The sequence below is a fragment of the Struthio camelus genome, chromosome 14, assembly GCF_040807025.1.
Source record: "Struthio camelus isolate bStrCam1 chromosome 14, bStrCam1.hap1, whole genome shotgun sequence".
NCBI classification, from domain to species: domain Eukaryota; kingdom Metazoa; phylum Chordata; class Aves; order Struthioniformes; family Struthionidae; genus Struthio; species Struthio camelus.
Window position 1 is genome coordinate 22217103 of NC_090955.1, and position 16511 is coordinate 22233613.

Here is a 16511-nt window from a genome sequence, read left to right on the forward strand (position 1 = left end):
CAGGGCAAGCCTACACACAGAGGACATGCAAAACACCAGTAAAACTCTGACAGGCACTGAGAAAATGAAACAATGCCCTGGTCACAAATAGACAGAAATGTACCGGCTGGCTTCTGCTATCTCTCTGAGAAAGAAATTTGGAATGGCACTTTTGACATTGATTTTATAGGGCTTGGGGACCTTCAACATATATTTTAATTGATTTAAGGGGTCTTTGAGTTAAGTCTAAAATCAGCGGTTCTCAAAGAGTGGTCCAAGAGGTAGGATTCTAGCTTATCCTTTGACAATGCTTTTATTTAAGGATGCTATAAAAATGTACAGTTCATATGAGAGAAAGTTTGAAGTCTGATACTAATCTGTGAAGCTAAAAATTTTAGAACCACTGCCCTATATTATTCACATCTGCAAGAATTATTTACACTTTTGCTGTACTGAGTCTGGAGCTGTAGTGAAAAAAATATCCCTTTGCCCTAAACCATCTCTTGCTTTTCCTGAGATCGGGAGGATCTGGCTGCCAGAGTGCAGGACCAATTCATTTGGAAAGTATATCGTCCGAGTATGGAAAAGGGACAGGCCTTTAAGAACCAAACGCCGCAAGGGTTCTTGCAGCGAGACCGATACTGATTATTTCAACTGATCAGAGTTAAATCCCACCCCAAGCAGTTCTTCCTTCATTTCTTTCCAGAGAGCCTTCCCAGCTCCATACCCTCAACATTTAGGGTCTTAGTGCTGTTCCAGACTGCACTAATCCTCCGAGAAAACCACAGACATTGATGCTGAATGAAAGAACCTGCTAATGACCTCCCATGCGGAAGGCCATCCTTCATCCAGAGCACCCACACAGAAGCTGTACAACTCCCTCTGACAAAAGCACATCACCCTCAGAATAAATCATGCTCTGACCTTGCAGATGCAGGTCCCGTTTCGCTGTATACCATCCAAGCACATCCCATGGCCACTGCAGGGATTTTGAGAACCACCCGGGCACTCTAGGAAACAAGAGACAGGCCAAACAAGATTACAGTGCAAAATCAGTGCTCCCATCCCCTTTCCATCTCCTCTTCCACAGGCTTTCCAAAAGCAACAGGATCTCAACCAGTCAAGTCCCTGCCTGATTATCCAATATGGCTAACAATGCCCCAGAGCTGGTGAAAATGGCCAGGAGCGGCACCAAGGAGCAATCTGGTTGCCATCTAAACAAAGAGGATAACCTGCCATCTATTGAATCACTAATGATTTTGTTTTCCTGTTGTGGTAGTTGACAAATATTATCCATTTAGCCTTTAATAAAAGGCTAAGAAAGCTTCCAAGGAGTTGTAACTAACTTAATTTCCACAAAAGCACTAAACATTTTGGGGGATCCAGCCACTATTTTCAGTCTGCTAGCATCAGCGAGAGAGGGTATCAGCCATGTGAAGGCAGTTCTGAAACTCAAGACAGATGGGAGTCTGCTTTTCAAAGATACTGAGCATCTGTAGCTTCTCCTGACTTCACGAAGAGTTGGGAATGCTCAGGAAAACATGGTCAATGTGTCTTTGGAGTGGGGTACCTCCAAATTCTAGAGACTATTTTGAAAATTTTAGGGATGGGATTCCTCTGACCAAGCCAACTGCTTATTCAAATCACTTCCATGTGAAAACAGACTCAAGTAACCTCCCATTTTCTGCAGTACTGGAGAATCTTCTCCATGTTCCCGTGATTAGGCAATTGTATGAAAACTATTAGGCTTGATATGTCTTGGTTTTGAATTGCTGAGACAAGAAGAAACAGAACTAAACATTTTCAAATGCTAATTATTTAGCATAAAAGTGAATGGGAGGGGTGGAATCGTTAAGTATTTTCAGTAATTGAACTGCTGACTAGCTTCAAACTATACGGAAGCATATATGGCAAACACGCTCCAAATTGGAGGAACATCAGCAAGAAATATCTTCCTCTTCCTTTGGAAACTTTCTGAAAGAGGACCAAAAAAAATCCCTTTCCAAAACGTTCTTTTTTAAAGAAGAGACAAAAGGAAGTTCTACCAAAGCAGGTTATATTATGTGTTAAAAGTAAGGGGCTTCAACTCGTCTGAAGCAAAAAGGTTATTTCTCGATTCTCTTCTGACCCTCCGAGATAGATAAGGGAAATCTTGTGAGTGTTCAGAAAGCAGGAAGGGGAATAATGAAAATTAATCACCTCAAATACCTAATGCCTTATGTTAAAACTGGTTTGGCCTATTCAATATCTAGAGAGACCTCTGTAAAGAGATGAAAAACTTACCATAGCACTCTGTACCCCAGAATCCTGGGCAGCACTTTTTCTCCTCAATTTCCTTCTTACATATGTGACGGCACCCTGGCTGGGAAAGCGTGTTTTCTCCTAACTTGACAGTGTATCTTAAAAAGAACAATCCGAGATTTGTGATTACAGCATAAACTTTGGGCTCAGCACAGTTTGTATGAATTGGTATTGACCATACACTTGTTGGAGGGTTTCTAAGCAGTCATACTGCAGCACCGAGGACTGTGACAGACTGATGCAAGAAATGAAATCATATACTTAGGGAGATCCCCCCAGGCAGGAGGGTGGATGCTCATTCATTACCTTTCTGTCGCACTTTGGACCCAGCTTAGAATCTTAGTCTTGAGCTACAAAGCCATACATGCACACAAGAGTTTTGTTCCCAGCACTCTCTGGTTATGTCTTCTCTAAGGATGCCTGCTAGCTTGAGCTCCAAAGATCGGTTACAAGAATTCTGCCAGGGCCTGGGCATGAGACAGGACCCTGGACAATTTGATGGCACCAGGACAAAAATTTTGAATGCTGGAGAGTTAGACAGCATAGAGACAGAGTTAGGACCTCCAAGGTGACTCAAATTAGACTTCACTCTTGAAAGAACCTTGAAAGAACATAGTTTCCTTGTAGGACTCGTCCTTTTCTGTCTTATGCTGAAGACTGGGATGCTAGAAATTTGGATTCAATGCCTGTGTTATTCATTAATTCTCCATGTGATCTTGAACAAACCACTTCATTGTTCAAGAGGAGTATCTTTCCCCTTTTCAACCCTTCATCCACCACCTTTACACACAGTATAAGCCCTTGGGGGTGGCAGAGCATCTCTTTTTCTGCATGCATGCAGTGCCTGAGTAGTGCACACCTATTCTTGGGACCCTACAACCACCACTACCACAACAACAACATGAAACACTTAGAAAAGCTGGGACCCACTTACATTATTCTTACACTTCATTTTATTTTTGGCACAACTGCCTTTTCAAAAGGAACTTGGAACTTCTCTCAGATAGCATTACCCCTTTTGATTCAATCTAACTCCTATGTGTGTCTGTGATTACTGCAAGACTGCTATAGCTATTTTTAGAGTATTTCTACAGAACAGTGAAACACAGAAGACAGTAGACAATGGAGCTATATATTAACTGTTAACATTCTCTACTGAATAGATAATGCAAACAATAATCAATAGTGTTTTGTTTTGAAAAACTTCTTGGCAAATTTAGTTTCCCCTCACCCTTTTCCTATTAGAGCCAAGCTATACAAATGCATCCAGCTCAACAGATGACCAAAAAAAAAGAGCAAATAAAGAGCAAAGAACACCAGAACAAGCAATTCTCTTACGGAGAACTAGGAAGTTTAAAAGTTCAGGGGATTTTTGCTGGAAGCTGTGAGGATATACACTGGGAAATATCATCATATTATTTCCCTAATAATCCACTATCAAATGTTGGTTCTGGAAAAGGTTCCTATGCTAGACAAACCTCTGTTTAGTTGCTACAGCAGGATTAGCTCATGTTGTTGAGGGCAAGGTAAAAGTAATTATTGTGTGACTTGTTCTCTGTATACAAAACTTTATGTCCAGCAAAAAGTCCATGGGATGGCAAGGAGACAAAAATAACAAGAGTAGGGGCCATACATCCATTTTTATGCAACTGAAAACAAAACACCTCGGATCTTTAGAGCTGTGAGTCCTCAAAACTCCTGCCTCAACTCATTCAGACCTGCCACACTTCCATTAACAGCAGTGATCAGGCCAATTTTCTTTCAGGTGCTTCAAAAAACAGGGGCTGCTGCTGCTGCTCCTCTGAAATACTACCTTCCTGATTCACAGTTGGAGGCTTGAGGAATGAACATTCATAAAGTTCTTTGAGGTTTTTAAATGGCATAGATACAGCAACATGACTATTAAATATTCATATAATCAAATATGTGTGTGTGCATGCATGTACCAAAGGTGTGGGGGCTGATTGTCATTTTGTTCCCCAGTCAATAAGGATCAACAGCATCATTCGGTCCCCTAGTTTCACAGAAAGCTGTTTCACAAAGTCACAGAAATACTGAGGAGGGGGAACTTCAGGGACTTCTAGAGGTCTCTAGGCCAACCTCCCTCTCAAATTGGGACCATCAACAACAAATTAGTCATGGCTTTGCCTGGGCAAAGGTTTTGCCTGAAAACCTCTAAGGATGGAGATTCCACCCCTCTTTGTGTCCTGTCCCAGTGGTGCACTACCCTCCCACTGAAAATCTTTTTCTTAAGATGCACTTTGTCTGCTGTTATATTGTCTGGCACCACCAAGAGGAGTTTGGTTCCACCTTTGAGTTTCTCACTAGCCCATATCAGAAGAGCCTGTGTTGAAACGTGTGGGAAAACCCCCCCTGCATTCTCCTGAAGACACACATGTTACTCCTCATATTGCAGGCTGCCCCAAAACCCTAACAGGAATAGGAAGAAAAAGACCTTACCTGCAGTCCCTCACTCCTAATCCCTGGGTGGTCTTTATCCAGCCTCTCGGACAAAACATTTTGGGAGCTGCAGCACAAACAGTACAGGCTGTATTCATGGTAAACGTCATCCTGACGTTGCACTGCATGGATTTTAACTTAAAAAGAAAAGCAGAATAGAAATCAACCCAAAATTACCTTGTAACATCAGCCATTCATCTTGTCAGCCTTCAGTATCTTTATTAACCTTGCACCATTCTTGAGAAGAACAACAGAGAGGGCACTGACCAGTGTAGCTTCCCTATGGTACACCACAAATTCATATGGGATAAACCATGATGTTACATTGATGCATATTACTCCGTTTGGACCTCAGCTAGAAGATAATAGGGCAGATCACACCTACCTGCAAAATTAAATTCAAACCTTGATTCATCTTCTGGAGTAGCCAAAGTTGGCAGGTATTACACCTGACAGTGCAACACAGAACAGCTTTTATTTTCTTTGCAAATGATGATGATTGCACTGAACCTGTCAGGTTCAAGCTCATACATTTTTGCTGTAAAGAGCCATCTGACATTAGGAGGAGAGATTTTTGCCATCATTTTCCCTTCTCTTTCCCCTTGCCTCACCACAAAAATTCTAAAATAATCATAATCGTACTCTGCTATTTTAAGCTGATCTTTTGCAAACGCGTTGTAGTGGCATGTGAGAACAAGCCCTAAACGCTCTGCAGAGGACACAGAATTAAAATGCAACTCCGCATTCCTGTTTTCCATGCCAGTGATCAATTCAGTTCACTGGTGATTTCATCGCTGCTTCATGGGTCTGAAGAAGTGAAGAGGTTGGTTCAGTCTGTTTCCCAGAGACCAGGAGCTGCTCGTACAAGTACTGCTTATGGCGACTGTCTTAGAGGAGGCGTGGGGATGGGGCTTACAGAAAAGTTGCTCTGCAGCTATCCAACCTATCTTGATGTTTTGACCTTAAGTGAAAAGGACCTCATTAAGGACCTCACTGGCAAGAAGATCAGACAGGACACTTACACAGCTGACACAGCTGGTTATAAATTCAGCATGAGTCCCTCTGTTTAACCAGAAACATTTCTCTCTGGTGGCTCAGGCTTCCTCACAGGGTTTTTCCATACCCCTCTACCCTCCAGCCTTCCTTCCCCAAAGGAAAAGCAGCCAGAACAGATGAGAAAAATATAGCCTCAGAGAAAATAATCATAATTGTATGCCAGCTTGTGGTCAAAGCTCATGATTTTACCACAAAAAGGCTCCTAAACTCTTAGAATCAAGCAAATGCAGGGGAACCTCAGCACTCTTTCTAAAAAGAGAGAATGTTTGCCACTTAACGATAGCAGAGAAAAGCTGGGACGCACGAGCTGTGTTTTCCCCAAAAGGTTATACAGCTGACCTCAGCTGTGCCTGTACAGGCAATTTATTTTCTAAAATTAAAAACATTAGATCAAATTTTGGGTGGAGGCCTTGATTTGGGATTTTTTAAAGACAGTACTGAACAATGCTGTTAATGGAGCGTCTCTCACATGCCCAGAACTCCCTATTTTAGACTCCCATCAGCAGTCTCAGCTCAGCTCTGCTTTCTCTGAACCTAAGCAAGCCCAAATGCATGCATTTGCCTCAGGGAAAGGGAGGAAGCCTGCTGCTTCCCATCCATTATCGACAGCTCAGGAAGGCACTCCCAGATGACAGCCAGCAGACCCTGTCAGGAAAACCTCCTGAGAGATAACCTTCAGCTCCCAGCTCTGCAGGGATGTCTTCCTGGAACAATTTCCTGACTCACAGCCATGTCACTTCTGCCTGAAGTTGTTGACTATTTTCCCGTCTTCATGGATTCATCTTCTGCAGCCATCCATGCAGGGAATGCTGCCTAATGAACACAGCATCTCCTGTGTCCGTGGTGGCCCCTCACAGGGCCATTCATTACCACTTGTGCATCTGTTCCGTAAGAGAAGCTCACGGTCCCAGCTGGGGCCTGCCACCAGCAGGCCTAGCTTTATGGCTTGTAAGCCAGGATCCCTTCAGTCTCCCTGCACTTCGGGACTTTGGTTCCCACATCTATAATCCCTGTTTGCATTCTGCTCTGTCCTTCTTGGCTGAGCTCCAACCCTTCTGTTCCTGGTGTCAGGAGAAGGCTTTCCTTACCCCACAGTAACCTCCACTTCCTTTGGGAGCAGAATCCTGAAGGAACCTGCTATGTCAAGAACACTCTTCTCTGCATTATAAACAGCTCAAAATAAATCTGAGATCCACCGACTCCACCCATCCTTGGCTGTGAGCCTCAGCATTACTAATTTTATGCAGCAGGAAAGAGATCACCTTTGCTGTCCCTTGTGTTTCTATCCCACTGGCACACGGGGCAGTGAGAAGAGATTTCACTTTTTCATGGAGCAAAAAAGAAAAGACAGGCCACATGGATGGATGGATAAAGGAGGTGCTACCTCCGGAGTACTCGTTCTCAAAAGGTCAGTAGTGCCATTAATAGGGTGGGGAAGAAGCAGGTCCAACCAGCTGATTTGAGTACAAATTAGGACTCCAGGTTGAAGCTGGGATTTTGAAAGGAGCCAGATGAAGCTAGGCATGAGGTTCTGACAGAACTGTACCTCTCTTGCCTCTGGTCATATCAAAGCCTTAACCTTCACGGACAGAATGCCTCAGAAAAAGAAATGAGAAGATCTCCAAGAAAGAAATACAGAGGTGGAAGACCTCCATGAGCAATGGCGTTAACACTGTCATAATTACACCACAAGCCCTTACCAGGTTCCTGAGCTTCCCAATCTGTATGAAAAAGACCACAGAAACAGTAGAGCACAAAAAAACCCCTAAATTAAAACCCTCCAAATCTTCCATTTCGTCCTCACTTTCAATCCTTGGGAGTTGGCTACCAGATACAGTTAGGCCATTAAATGACGGATGAAGACATCAGCTTACTCAATTTGTCTTCTCTTTCCTCCACCTGTGTGGCCCCACTTCTCAATGAAGATGGACACTGTGGAAGGAGAAGGGCTGTCACTCCTCCCTGTTGGCTTCTTTGGTTACTTGTAACTCATCTTCAGCACAAAAATAAGGCCTCTAAGACAAGACAGTTTTCGTGGAATTCCCTCCTACCCTATTTTCCCAGGATGCTTCATGAGGTTTAGGCTGCTTTCCAGTAATACCTTCCCCTTTTATAAGGAAATATGCTTGTGTCAGCAGCAACAGGCAGGAGAAAAGGGGAAGAAAACAGCTGCGTGGAAGACAGAGAAAAAAAAGAAGTACGTCCCTTCTCATCAGAGTGACAGAACTGAAGAAGCAGTCACTTTCTGGAAAGTTTTGCTTCCTAGAAAAGCAGAAGAAGAGGGAATCAAGAGGCTTAAATGCTATGGTTTGGATACTCCAGATTTGGAGAGGATTAAAGTTAGACCGAAGTTGAAGTCAGAGACGGCTCCTAGGACGCAGCATAACTTTAAAAACAGTGACACACTGCTCTCTTGGGCTCATCTGCGACTGTTATTTCCGAGTTTGAAGGCAATGGAGAGGAAATAGCGAGAGGGAATGCCTGCTTCTCTGATGTACTAAAATTGTCTGACAGGCTGAAAGTCAGTGCGGTCCAGAGGCCTGTTTCTGCATTGCCTTCTGTGATGTTATGAGGTGCGCCCCACATGGTGCTCATGAGGGGAAAAGCAGGTGAAAAGAGGCACTATTCTGATCAAATCATGTTGTAAGCCCGGACTGTATTGTATCACACTCTTGGTACAAAGCAAGGAAAAGGAAGCCTAGCGCTCTGTAACAGCTCCAAAGTCAAAGGAGGATTTTGAAGCAGAAGAGATGCAGCTGCAGCCAACAGAAGTGAAGAGGCAGGGTGCCTCTGCCCACACTGAGGTTTGTCTTGCCAGGGCTAGGCTGTGCTTTCTCCTTGCGCTCACTCACTACCTTACATCGGGTACATGATCGGCCACTGCCTTCTGCACTTCGGTTCAGACATATCTGACCTTCTGGATGCCCTCATGTTTCTTCCCCCGACCCCACTCTGACAAGGATGTTCCTTACTTCACAAGTACTCATGCTCCTCTTACTCTGTCTCAAGAGAACAAGATGGGAATTTTTTTAAGGGCTAATGTCATTACCCTCATTTTCTCCCTTTATCTTTTCCTCCTAAACCATAACACAAATCCTTCTGCAAGGCAACACTTAAAGGAAGAAAGAAAAACACATTTGGACGTCAGCGTTTGGCTCCAACAATCCTGGGAGCCAGCTCTGGAAACAGTTATTATCTAATGAATCACCAAGTTTCCAGTGCACTTGCCCTTTACAAAACAGAGCTGCAGGCACATGCTTGAGTCATTAGAGTCATGTAACCCCTCAAGAAGTTCTCAGTAACCATTTAGTTGAACAGATTGGAGGCTCCCGGATACAGAAACCTTTGAACTTGACCAAAGAGGCAACTTCTCAGTATGAGGCTGAACAACCTAGCTCAAAGATCACATAAGACCAAGTTCACCTCGGCATTTTCACAGTGGTTTTGGTTATCAACTAGCTACAAGATCCGCTGTTGCACTGGGGTATTCCCCATCTTGCACCCTAGTGGTACTGGAGGCACAGGGATGCACAGAGCACTGCCCTCATTCCCCACCTGCCTCCCACCCCTCCTCCAGGGCAGCCTGGGCCTGGCCTCTTCCCAGCAGAAAAACTCTTACGGTTCTCACATCTGCGGCATCTGCCCCAGCCCAGACGGTACAAAGAGGTAAGAAAAAGCAAATTAGGCTAACAGATACGTTGCCAATTTTGAGCCACGGAATCAGAGCCCTGAGGAAATAACTCCAGGAAATATTAGCTCAAAATATCTCTTTTCTCTCTCAGTACCCCCACCCCGCAAGGCTCCTGCAAACCGATGGAGGCCTCTCATGGAATCACAGTAGTTCTAGTGCAGCCAAATCCAATGGCCATCCTAAAATATTAGGGGAGACTTTGTTAGACCTTTGCTTCTCCCTGACCTCCCTTTATATCCTTTTCAATGTTTCTTCTCTTTCCCCAATAACCACCTTGTTGGGAAAAAACTCTAAAACCGGGTTATTCTTACGGACTAAATAAACTGCTCCAGAGGTCATTTCAAAATATTTCCTGTCTCTCGGAGTGGGTACTCATTACCTGATGTTTTAACTGTTTCAGTGCCAAGCCAGACCCTTCAGTGATTACAGAAACACAGTGTCTCCAGTCAAAAAACCAAAATTCTCCTTAAACTAGCTGAAGATATGAACCCATGCCTCTGAAAGCATTAACATACTGGAACCCATTTCTGTTTCCAGACAAATAAGAAACACTAGCAGAGACACGTCTTAAAATCATATTTATGCTCAAGTTACTTTAATTATCCTACAAGTCCAAAGGTATTCATGAGCTTCTTGCTGACCTTATTTCCATGCTTATTAGCCGTTTGAGGCCCTTTAAAGGAAGGGTCTGTATCAAAAGCATCCACCTTAATTCTAACACTCAAGCGCCTTTTCAGCGCTCTGCCTTTTTCTAAACTAAGTTTTTCAGACTCAGTGGCATCTTCCTTAGCAAAGGACTGCCTTCTCCCCCCAAGCCCCATCTCAAGGATTATCAAGAAAAGACAACCCTTCCATAGCCTAGATTGCTCTAGGGAATAAGATTTCCAAACGCCTCTCTCAGTTTCTGACTTTGTAGGCCAGTTCATTCCTCCAACAGCAGGAAACAACATGGGCAATGGCAGCAGACAATGTAATATGAATTAGCACGCATTCCAACCTACTGAGCCAAGGAGCCTAGACCACAGGTCTACAAAGGCATCATACATTCTTCTAGCTGCTGCTGCTAAACACAAGAACTTGAGTTACGGAAGTTGCAACAAAATCAACCCAGGGAAAGTATTCCATAATCCTCATTGGGGAACTGCTGGGAAATGTACTTGAAACAAATGTATTTACTCTGTTGTACAGAAACAATTTGGAAGAGATTTTTGAAATTTTTTTTTAGAACATTCTCCTGGGACACTTGGGGCCTGTCCTGCAAGATGCCAAGCTCCCATCATGCATACTCAGGCGAGCAGAAGACAAAGACAACCAGTCCTTTCATACTGCTGCCTTTGCATTCAGTGCTGATCATCATTATAAATTTAATTTGATCTAAAGTTCAAGTCAGTTGCTCCAACCTTAATTTCAGCTCTTTAGTTTAGACCACGCATACCCACTCATGAGTAGAAAAGGCACGTTACAGTCTTAAAGTTTAATTATGGATGTTATTCCACACCTAACTAGACAGAAATGAAAAAGAGAGGTTTTGGGAGAAGTAGTCTCCCAAACATGCTACATGCAACCATCCAAATATGAACAACTGTTCTATGAACATTAAACTGCGAAACAAAGACTCACAGACTTACCTTCCGACTCTGGCACTCAGCTGTGGGAGTGAAACATGCTGCTATGAAGAAAAACAGCAACCCAGGAGGATGCATTTTCATAGTTTCACAGGCAGGACCCTTTTCACGAAAGGGGTGGTGATAAAGGCTGCAATTTCTGCGGGATAAGACCGCCTACTAAGAATCACATCCAAGACGAACCAGAGGTTAAAAGTGAACAGGGAGAGAACATTTTCACACCATACTCCTTAGCTGCAAAGCCTTCACAAGTGGTTCTGCTACTTCTAGTGCTAAGTCTGAATCAATACCACCTTTTTCTTTCTTTCTATTCTTTTTTTAAACACACAAGTAGAACCCCTTAGTAAAAGGTTTACTCAAAACAGGAACATCTACGGATTTCCTCTTACATATCAGTTCAAAACAGAAGGAAGGAAATCCTTAGTTTTCAACTAATTGGAATGAAAAGAGGTTAACTGTGTGCTTAACTGAAGGCAAATCCAATGGGCAAACTTGAATACCATGAACTCATGAAGGGTAAGTTAATTTCATTTCACCACCGATGTGAACATGTTCAAAACGTCTCAATCAGAAGGTACAGCCAGCCACGGCCTATCCCAGTGTACGCATGAGCAAAGCAATGTGAGTGGCACATCCTGTACTTCAGAGCAATAACATAAGCATGTCCTTTCATTCAGGCCTGCTCTTTGGTAGGGTTTGATATTTATCTAAAATATTTGGGTTTCTCAGTGAGAACAGCATTGCATTTCATAGGTGCAATGGCAGCAATAGCAAAATGCATCATTTTCCAAACACCCTGCTGGCAGTTCCATGAATCCAAGGAGCATTTTCACAGCACTTAGAGTAAGAAAGCCTCAAAATGTGATTAAAAGGAGACATGCTAGCCTGAGGTATGATTTGCAATTGAATTTCTTCTGAGCATTGTAAACGGCTATGAATTGATTATCGACAGTTTTTACATGGACTTTGTCCCCCTTGTGCTGCCAGGAGGACTCGCTGTATTGAGCAGTCTAAGGACTGCTTCTGTTAGTAGCAAATCTTACTAGGCAGTGAGGTACCTTTTTATTTTTGAGCCATTATTAGTACATGAAGATGCATAAACAAAACCAGGCTAGGAAGCTACTCCTGTGTTTACATAAATGAGAGCGTTAATTATTTCCCCCTCCATGCTCACATACATATACACAAAGACACGCTTGCTAGTATATAAAATATATCATATGCAAGAACTGTTATACTTACCAGCGCTATTAATTGTTCTTTAGCTCTTCCTTCATCCTACCGAGAGAGGCAGCATGATGAACAGCCAGCACTGTTATATATCCTACACGAACAGGAAGCAGGTAAGGCACACATCCATCCACCACAACCAATGTGAGCAGTACCAGCCCACAACTCAATCTGACAATTCAGCCCACTTGTCCGGTTAAAGGCCTGGGCTGTAACAGCAGCCCCAGGACAGTCGCCTGCCTGACAGACAGCCACTCCAGAGACAGAGGCCAGAGGGCTTGCAGAGCGCTCCAGAAACCTTTTCACATCCTGCAGAGCTATGAAACGGGGTAGAGGCAACATTACTCAGCCCAGTTCTGGTGGGATGGCAAAGCAGCAAATAAGACAGTGGGGACACTCTATTAAATAGAGGGAGACAGTAGCACGGAAGTTGTACTATGCTTTATTTACATACTAGACTGGCCAGGTAAACTGAAGAATGAGACTGCTCCTCTGCGCCACACTACCTGTTAGGCATATACATCTGAAACAGGAGGCCTAGAAGGAAGCTAAGCACTTGCTGATGGTCGTCTGAGAGCTGGCTATGCTATAGGGGTTAAGCTGCAAGCACTGGGCATTCACAGCTAGCTGACAGGTTTATAAGGTGAAAATAGCTTACCCTGAGGCACTTGGAGAGAGTTGAGTTTCTTTTAATGAGTTTTCAGCACTCGGCAAATTCTAAAGGCACAATAACAGCTGCCTTTTCTAAAGGGCTCAGCACCCAAAATGCTACAGGTGACAAAGTACACACAAGGACTGATTCCAAGGTTTTTCACTGCTGCTTCTCATCACTGTGTCTGACCTACTGCGAGGAATCTAGGAAAGGAAGGAAGAGAAAAGGTTTTGCGAAATTCCTGTCTGAATTATATTAATCAGACTCACAGTAACATCAAAAGGCTCACAGCTAGCTTCCTTATCTGACCACACTTTAGTGAAAGGCAAAGAGTACAACAGCAACATACAGGCTAAAACTGCAAACACTGAGTGTTGCCATTTTACAGCAGCAGGGCATAAACTGAGAAAGCAAAAGCCCATCTTTGTCATCAGATGCTGCTTTCCTGATTAAGTGGCAAAGGCAGCATATTCCAGCCACTACATCTGAGCTGCTCTGGCAGAATGAAGAGTTACTTTGCTGGTCATTGTCGACGGACGTGGAACACCAAAACAACGTCAACTTTGGATCGGAGCAGTTCTGGGCATTCGCAACAAGGTGAAGTGCCAGCCGTCTCCAAATTACTAGGTGGCAAGAGCAATTGCCAAAGCTCCCTGCTCAGGGTACAGCGGAAAGATGGCAGTCCAATTGGCGGTGTCACCAGAAATGGCAGCAACTGCATGGAAACAGGAAGGGCAGCAGAGCAGGGTGGAAGAAACGTGCATTACTGCTGGACTTACTCTGTTCCTGTTCTCTTCTAACTGATGGACTACTCCTAGGCAGATGGATGGATGTTCTCATGGGCAATGCATCAATCAAAAGCTTATGCCACAGAGACAAAAATGTATTGGATCACTGTTTTGTCCAACGCCATTCTTAACTGTGAGTAAACAAAAAGACTATTCCCTCAGTAATTTCTGTAAGAGAGCAGTTAGAGGAATTAAATGCACAGGCATCTGCCCAAAGCATTTCAGTCCCACAAAGTCAACCAAGCAAAGCTAGGAAGCAGAGATCCTCTTTTGCACCATCACAAAGAAGTAACTCAGAAATATAATAGGTGCTAAAAAAAGTTAAGGTATAAGAGACCCTGAGATCTGTCAGAGCGCTCTACAGTTGGTTGTCCAAAATTTAAAGAGGAAACACCCAGGACTGCACTGAATGAAGCCAGGGGATTTGCTGTATCACTAGAAAGGAAAGGCACACATGAGGGAGGCTGACTGAAAAAAAAAAACTTCACCAAAAGGAAAACTTGTAAGGAAAACTTGTAGGGATCTCATGACGCAGCATGCAAAGAACGGCCCCAAGCAGGTGGGACAGCAGGGCCTGATTCACGTCCTACTCAACGCTTGTTTGAACCAGGACTGTGCAAGTACAGTTTTTAAAAGTACAGTAGAAACTGTAAACTGTCTCTAATTGTGCTTATCTGCAAGTTTAACACATGGGCTTTTGTTTGTTTTTGAAAGCACGCTGTACAAGAAGGCTGGTCTAGCAGTTGAAGTCACAGACCTGGGTCTCAGAAGTGTTGTCGTCAACTTCTGGCCCTGACACAGACAACTTCTACAAACTACTAACCGTTTACCGCACGGTCTGAGTCTCCCAAACCATCAACAGACTGTTGGCAAGCAGCAGTGCTCAGACACTGCGATGACGGGTGCGATATAAAAGTGCATAAATACAATGTGACTGCCCTCAAGTCCCATTGGTGACAGGAGGCATCCGCAATGCTCAGCACCTTAGCTAGCCAATTTGGGATTTTTTTTCCCCGCTTACTTGCTCTGTTTTATATATTGATGAATGGTTTGGTCATCTCAAGCAGCTTGTCTACTAAAAGCTGACATTTCTTCCATGAACACATAAACATTCAGAGTCGAGGAATTCTGCTGGTAAAAACTGCTGAACCTGTTCCTTAGGAAAAAAACTGCCCGGGTAAAGGCAAAGTACAGAGTTACGAACCCTGCCCTGCTCCCGTGCCTGCGTCACCAGCTGCATTTTAAAATGATGGGTCACCAATCCTTTTCTGTGAAGTGCGTGCAGCCCTGCTTAGCTTGGGCAATTTCCTGCTATTGAAATCTTGTGTTTAAGCAATCTATACCGAATTTACAGAGCCAAGACAAATGGTTTACCATCCAGTCTATCATATCGCCTAGTGTCCATGAGGGCTGACCATTTGTCTACATCAACAGAGAGAAACAGACACTCTTATTCCAGGCTTCTGGGAAAGCTGGGGAAAAGCATGAAGTCTCTTTGCTCTGAATCCTAAATGTTAGAAGGCTGCAAATCTAAAAAGGGATTACGAGATTAACCTCTATTGAGGGATTAAACCGACCAAGCCACAGGTGCTTGTAAGAACAGGGCGAGCTGTACCACACTCAACGAACAAAGCCCTGAGGCTGCTGGTGCGGAAGCTAGGACACAATCCTGATTTTTTTGCTTTCTTCTCTTGGCAGGTTGGAAAGAGCAGAAATTTTAAAGTTTGCTGACGAAAACAAAAATGGAAAGGTCACATACCAAGCAGGAGACTGTTTCTCTCTCTCAGTCTCTCTGTCACACATTCACATAGGCAATAGCCTAATTCCAAGTAGACAGGTAGAGCCTGAGTACAGCATTGCCTACTCTAAACCACTACTTCACACCTTTCCTCTTGCTGGTGCTTCTCCACCTAAGATTTAGTATGTTTGAAGATTAATACCACAGAAGCAGTGTTATCAACCAGACATGTTCAAGCAAAAAAGAAACATAATTTTTCTATTACTTTTTTTTTTTTTAATTGAAACTTGCATTTAAGCTGACAAGAACAGGAAAACAAGTCAAAAGGGGCTGATGTAGATATATCACTACTCAGTACATCTACAACCAGTTAGATCAGAGAGTGCTGTGAAAGCAGCATGGAAATGGACACGGTACAGATAGGATACAGGCCCCATTATAGCTTCTTCTTACAAAGAAAACATGTTTTAGCTCAAGTTAACAGCTCATTTACATTTCTTCCTAATGAAATCCATTTACAATTTTTCAATTGTAACAAAAGGGAAGTTTTAAAACCTTTTGCCCGATCCTCAGCAGATGACACTGAGCATCACTGCATGGATCTTCCTAGGGCTCCACGCATTTACATCAGCTAGGAGGCAAGTCTCTGAACGTTTAAAATGGCTCAGGAGACACTTTCCTGAAAAAGGTGTCCCCACTCACCTATGTTTTTGTCTTCTCATAACTTTAGTAACTTGTAGCTGTTAAAGTTAAACAAGGTTTGAAAGTGTAATAGATGTGACTATAAAAGATTATTAAAGAGTGAGAAATAAGCATGCAAAACTTCATTACAGTGTGCCGGTTGCAAAAAGAGAGGAGGAAATCAAGACTGTTTTATGTGACCACAACAGCTTATGAAGCAACTTCATTTTGCAGAACTGTTGGTGCCAGCTGTTTGTGGAAAGCTCTGAGAAATCTTTATGAAATGAAACAGTGAACCAAATTATGAAGT

At 43.4% G+C, this 16511-nt stretch overlaps 1 protein-coding gene across 2 annotated transcripts in view; it reads right to left on the reverse strand.

Moving 5' to 3' along the window:
* STAB1 (stabilin 1) overlaps positions 1–12440 on the reverse strand; it is a 68008-nt gene extending 55568 nt beyond the window's left edge. The window contains exons 1-5 of one of the 2 annotated variants that reach the window (XM_068907507.1): positions 12355–12440; positions 11116–11251; positions 4741–4877; positions 2263–2378; positions 904–989 (exon numbers count right to left, since the gene is read on the reverse strand). In XM_068907507.1, coding sequence (XP_068763608.1) covers positions 904–989; positions 2263–2378; positions 4741–4877; positions 11116–11196 — 420 coding nt within the window. In that variant the 5' untranslated portion in view covers positions 11197–11251; positions 12355–12440. Of the gene's footprint in view, positions 1–903; positions 990–2262; positions 2379–4740; positions 4878–11115; positions 11272–12354 lie in introns of both variants that reach the window. The other variant, XM_068907509.1, reaches the window with a different exon arrangement.
* Between the last annotated feature and the right edge of the window lie 4071 nt (positions 12441–16511).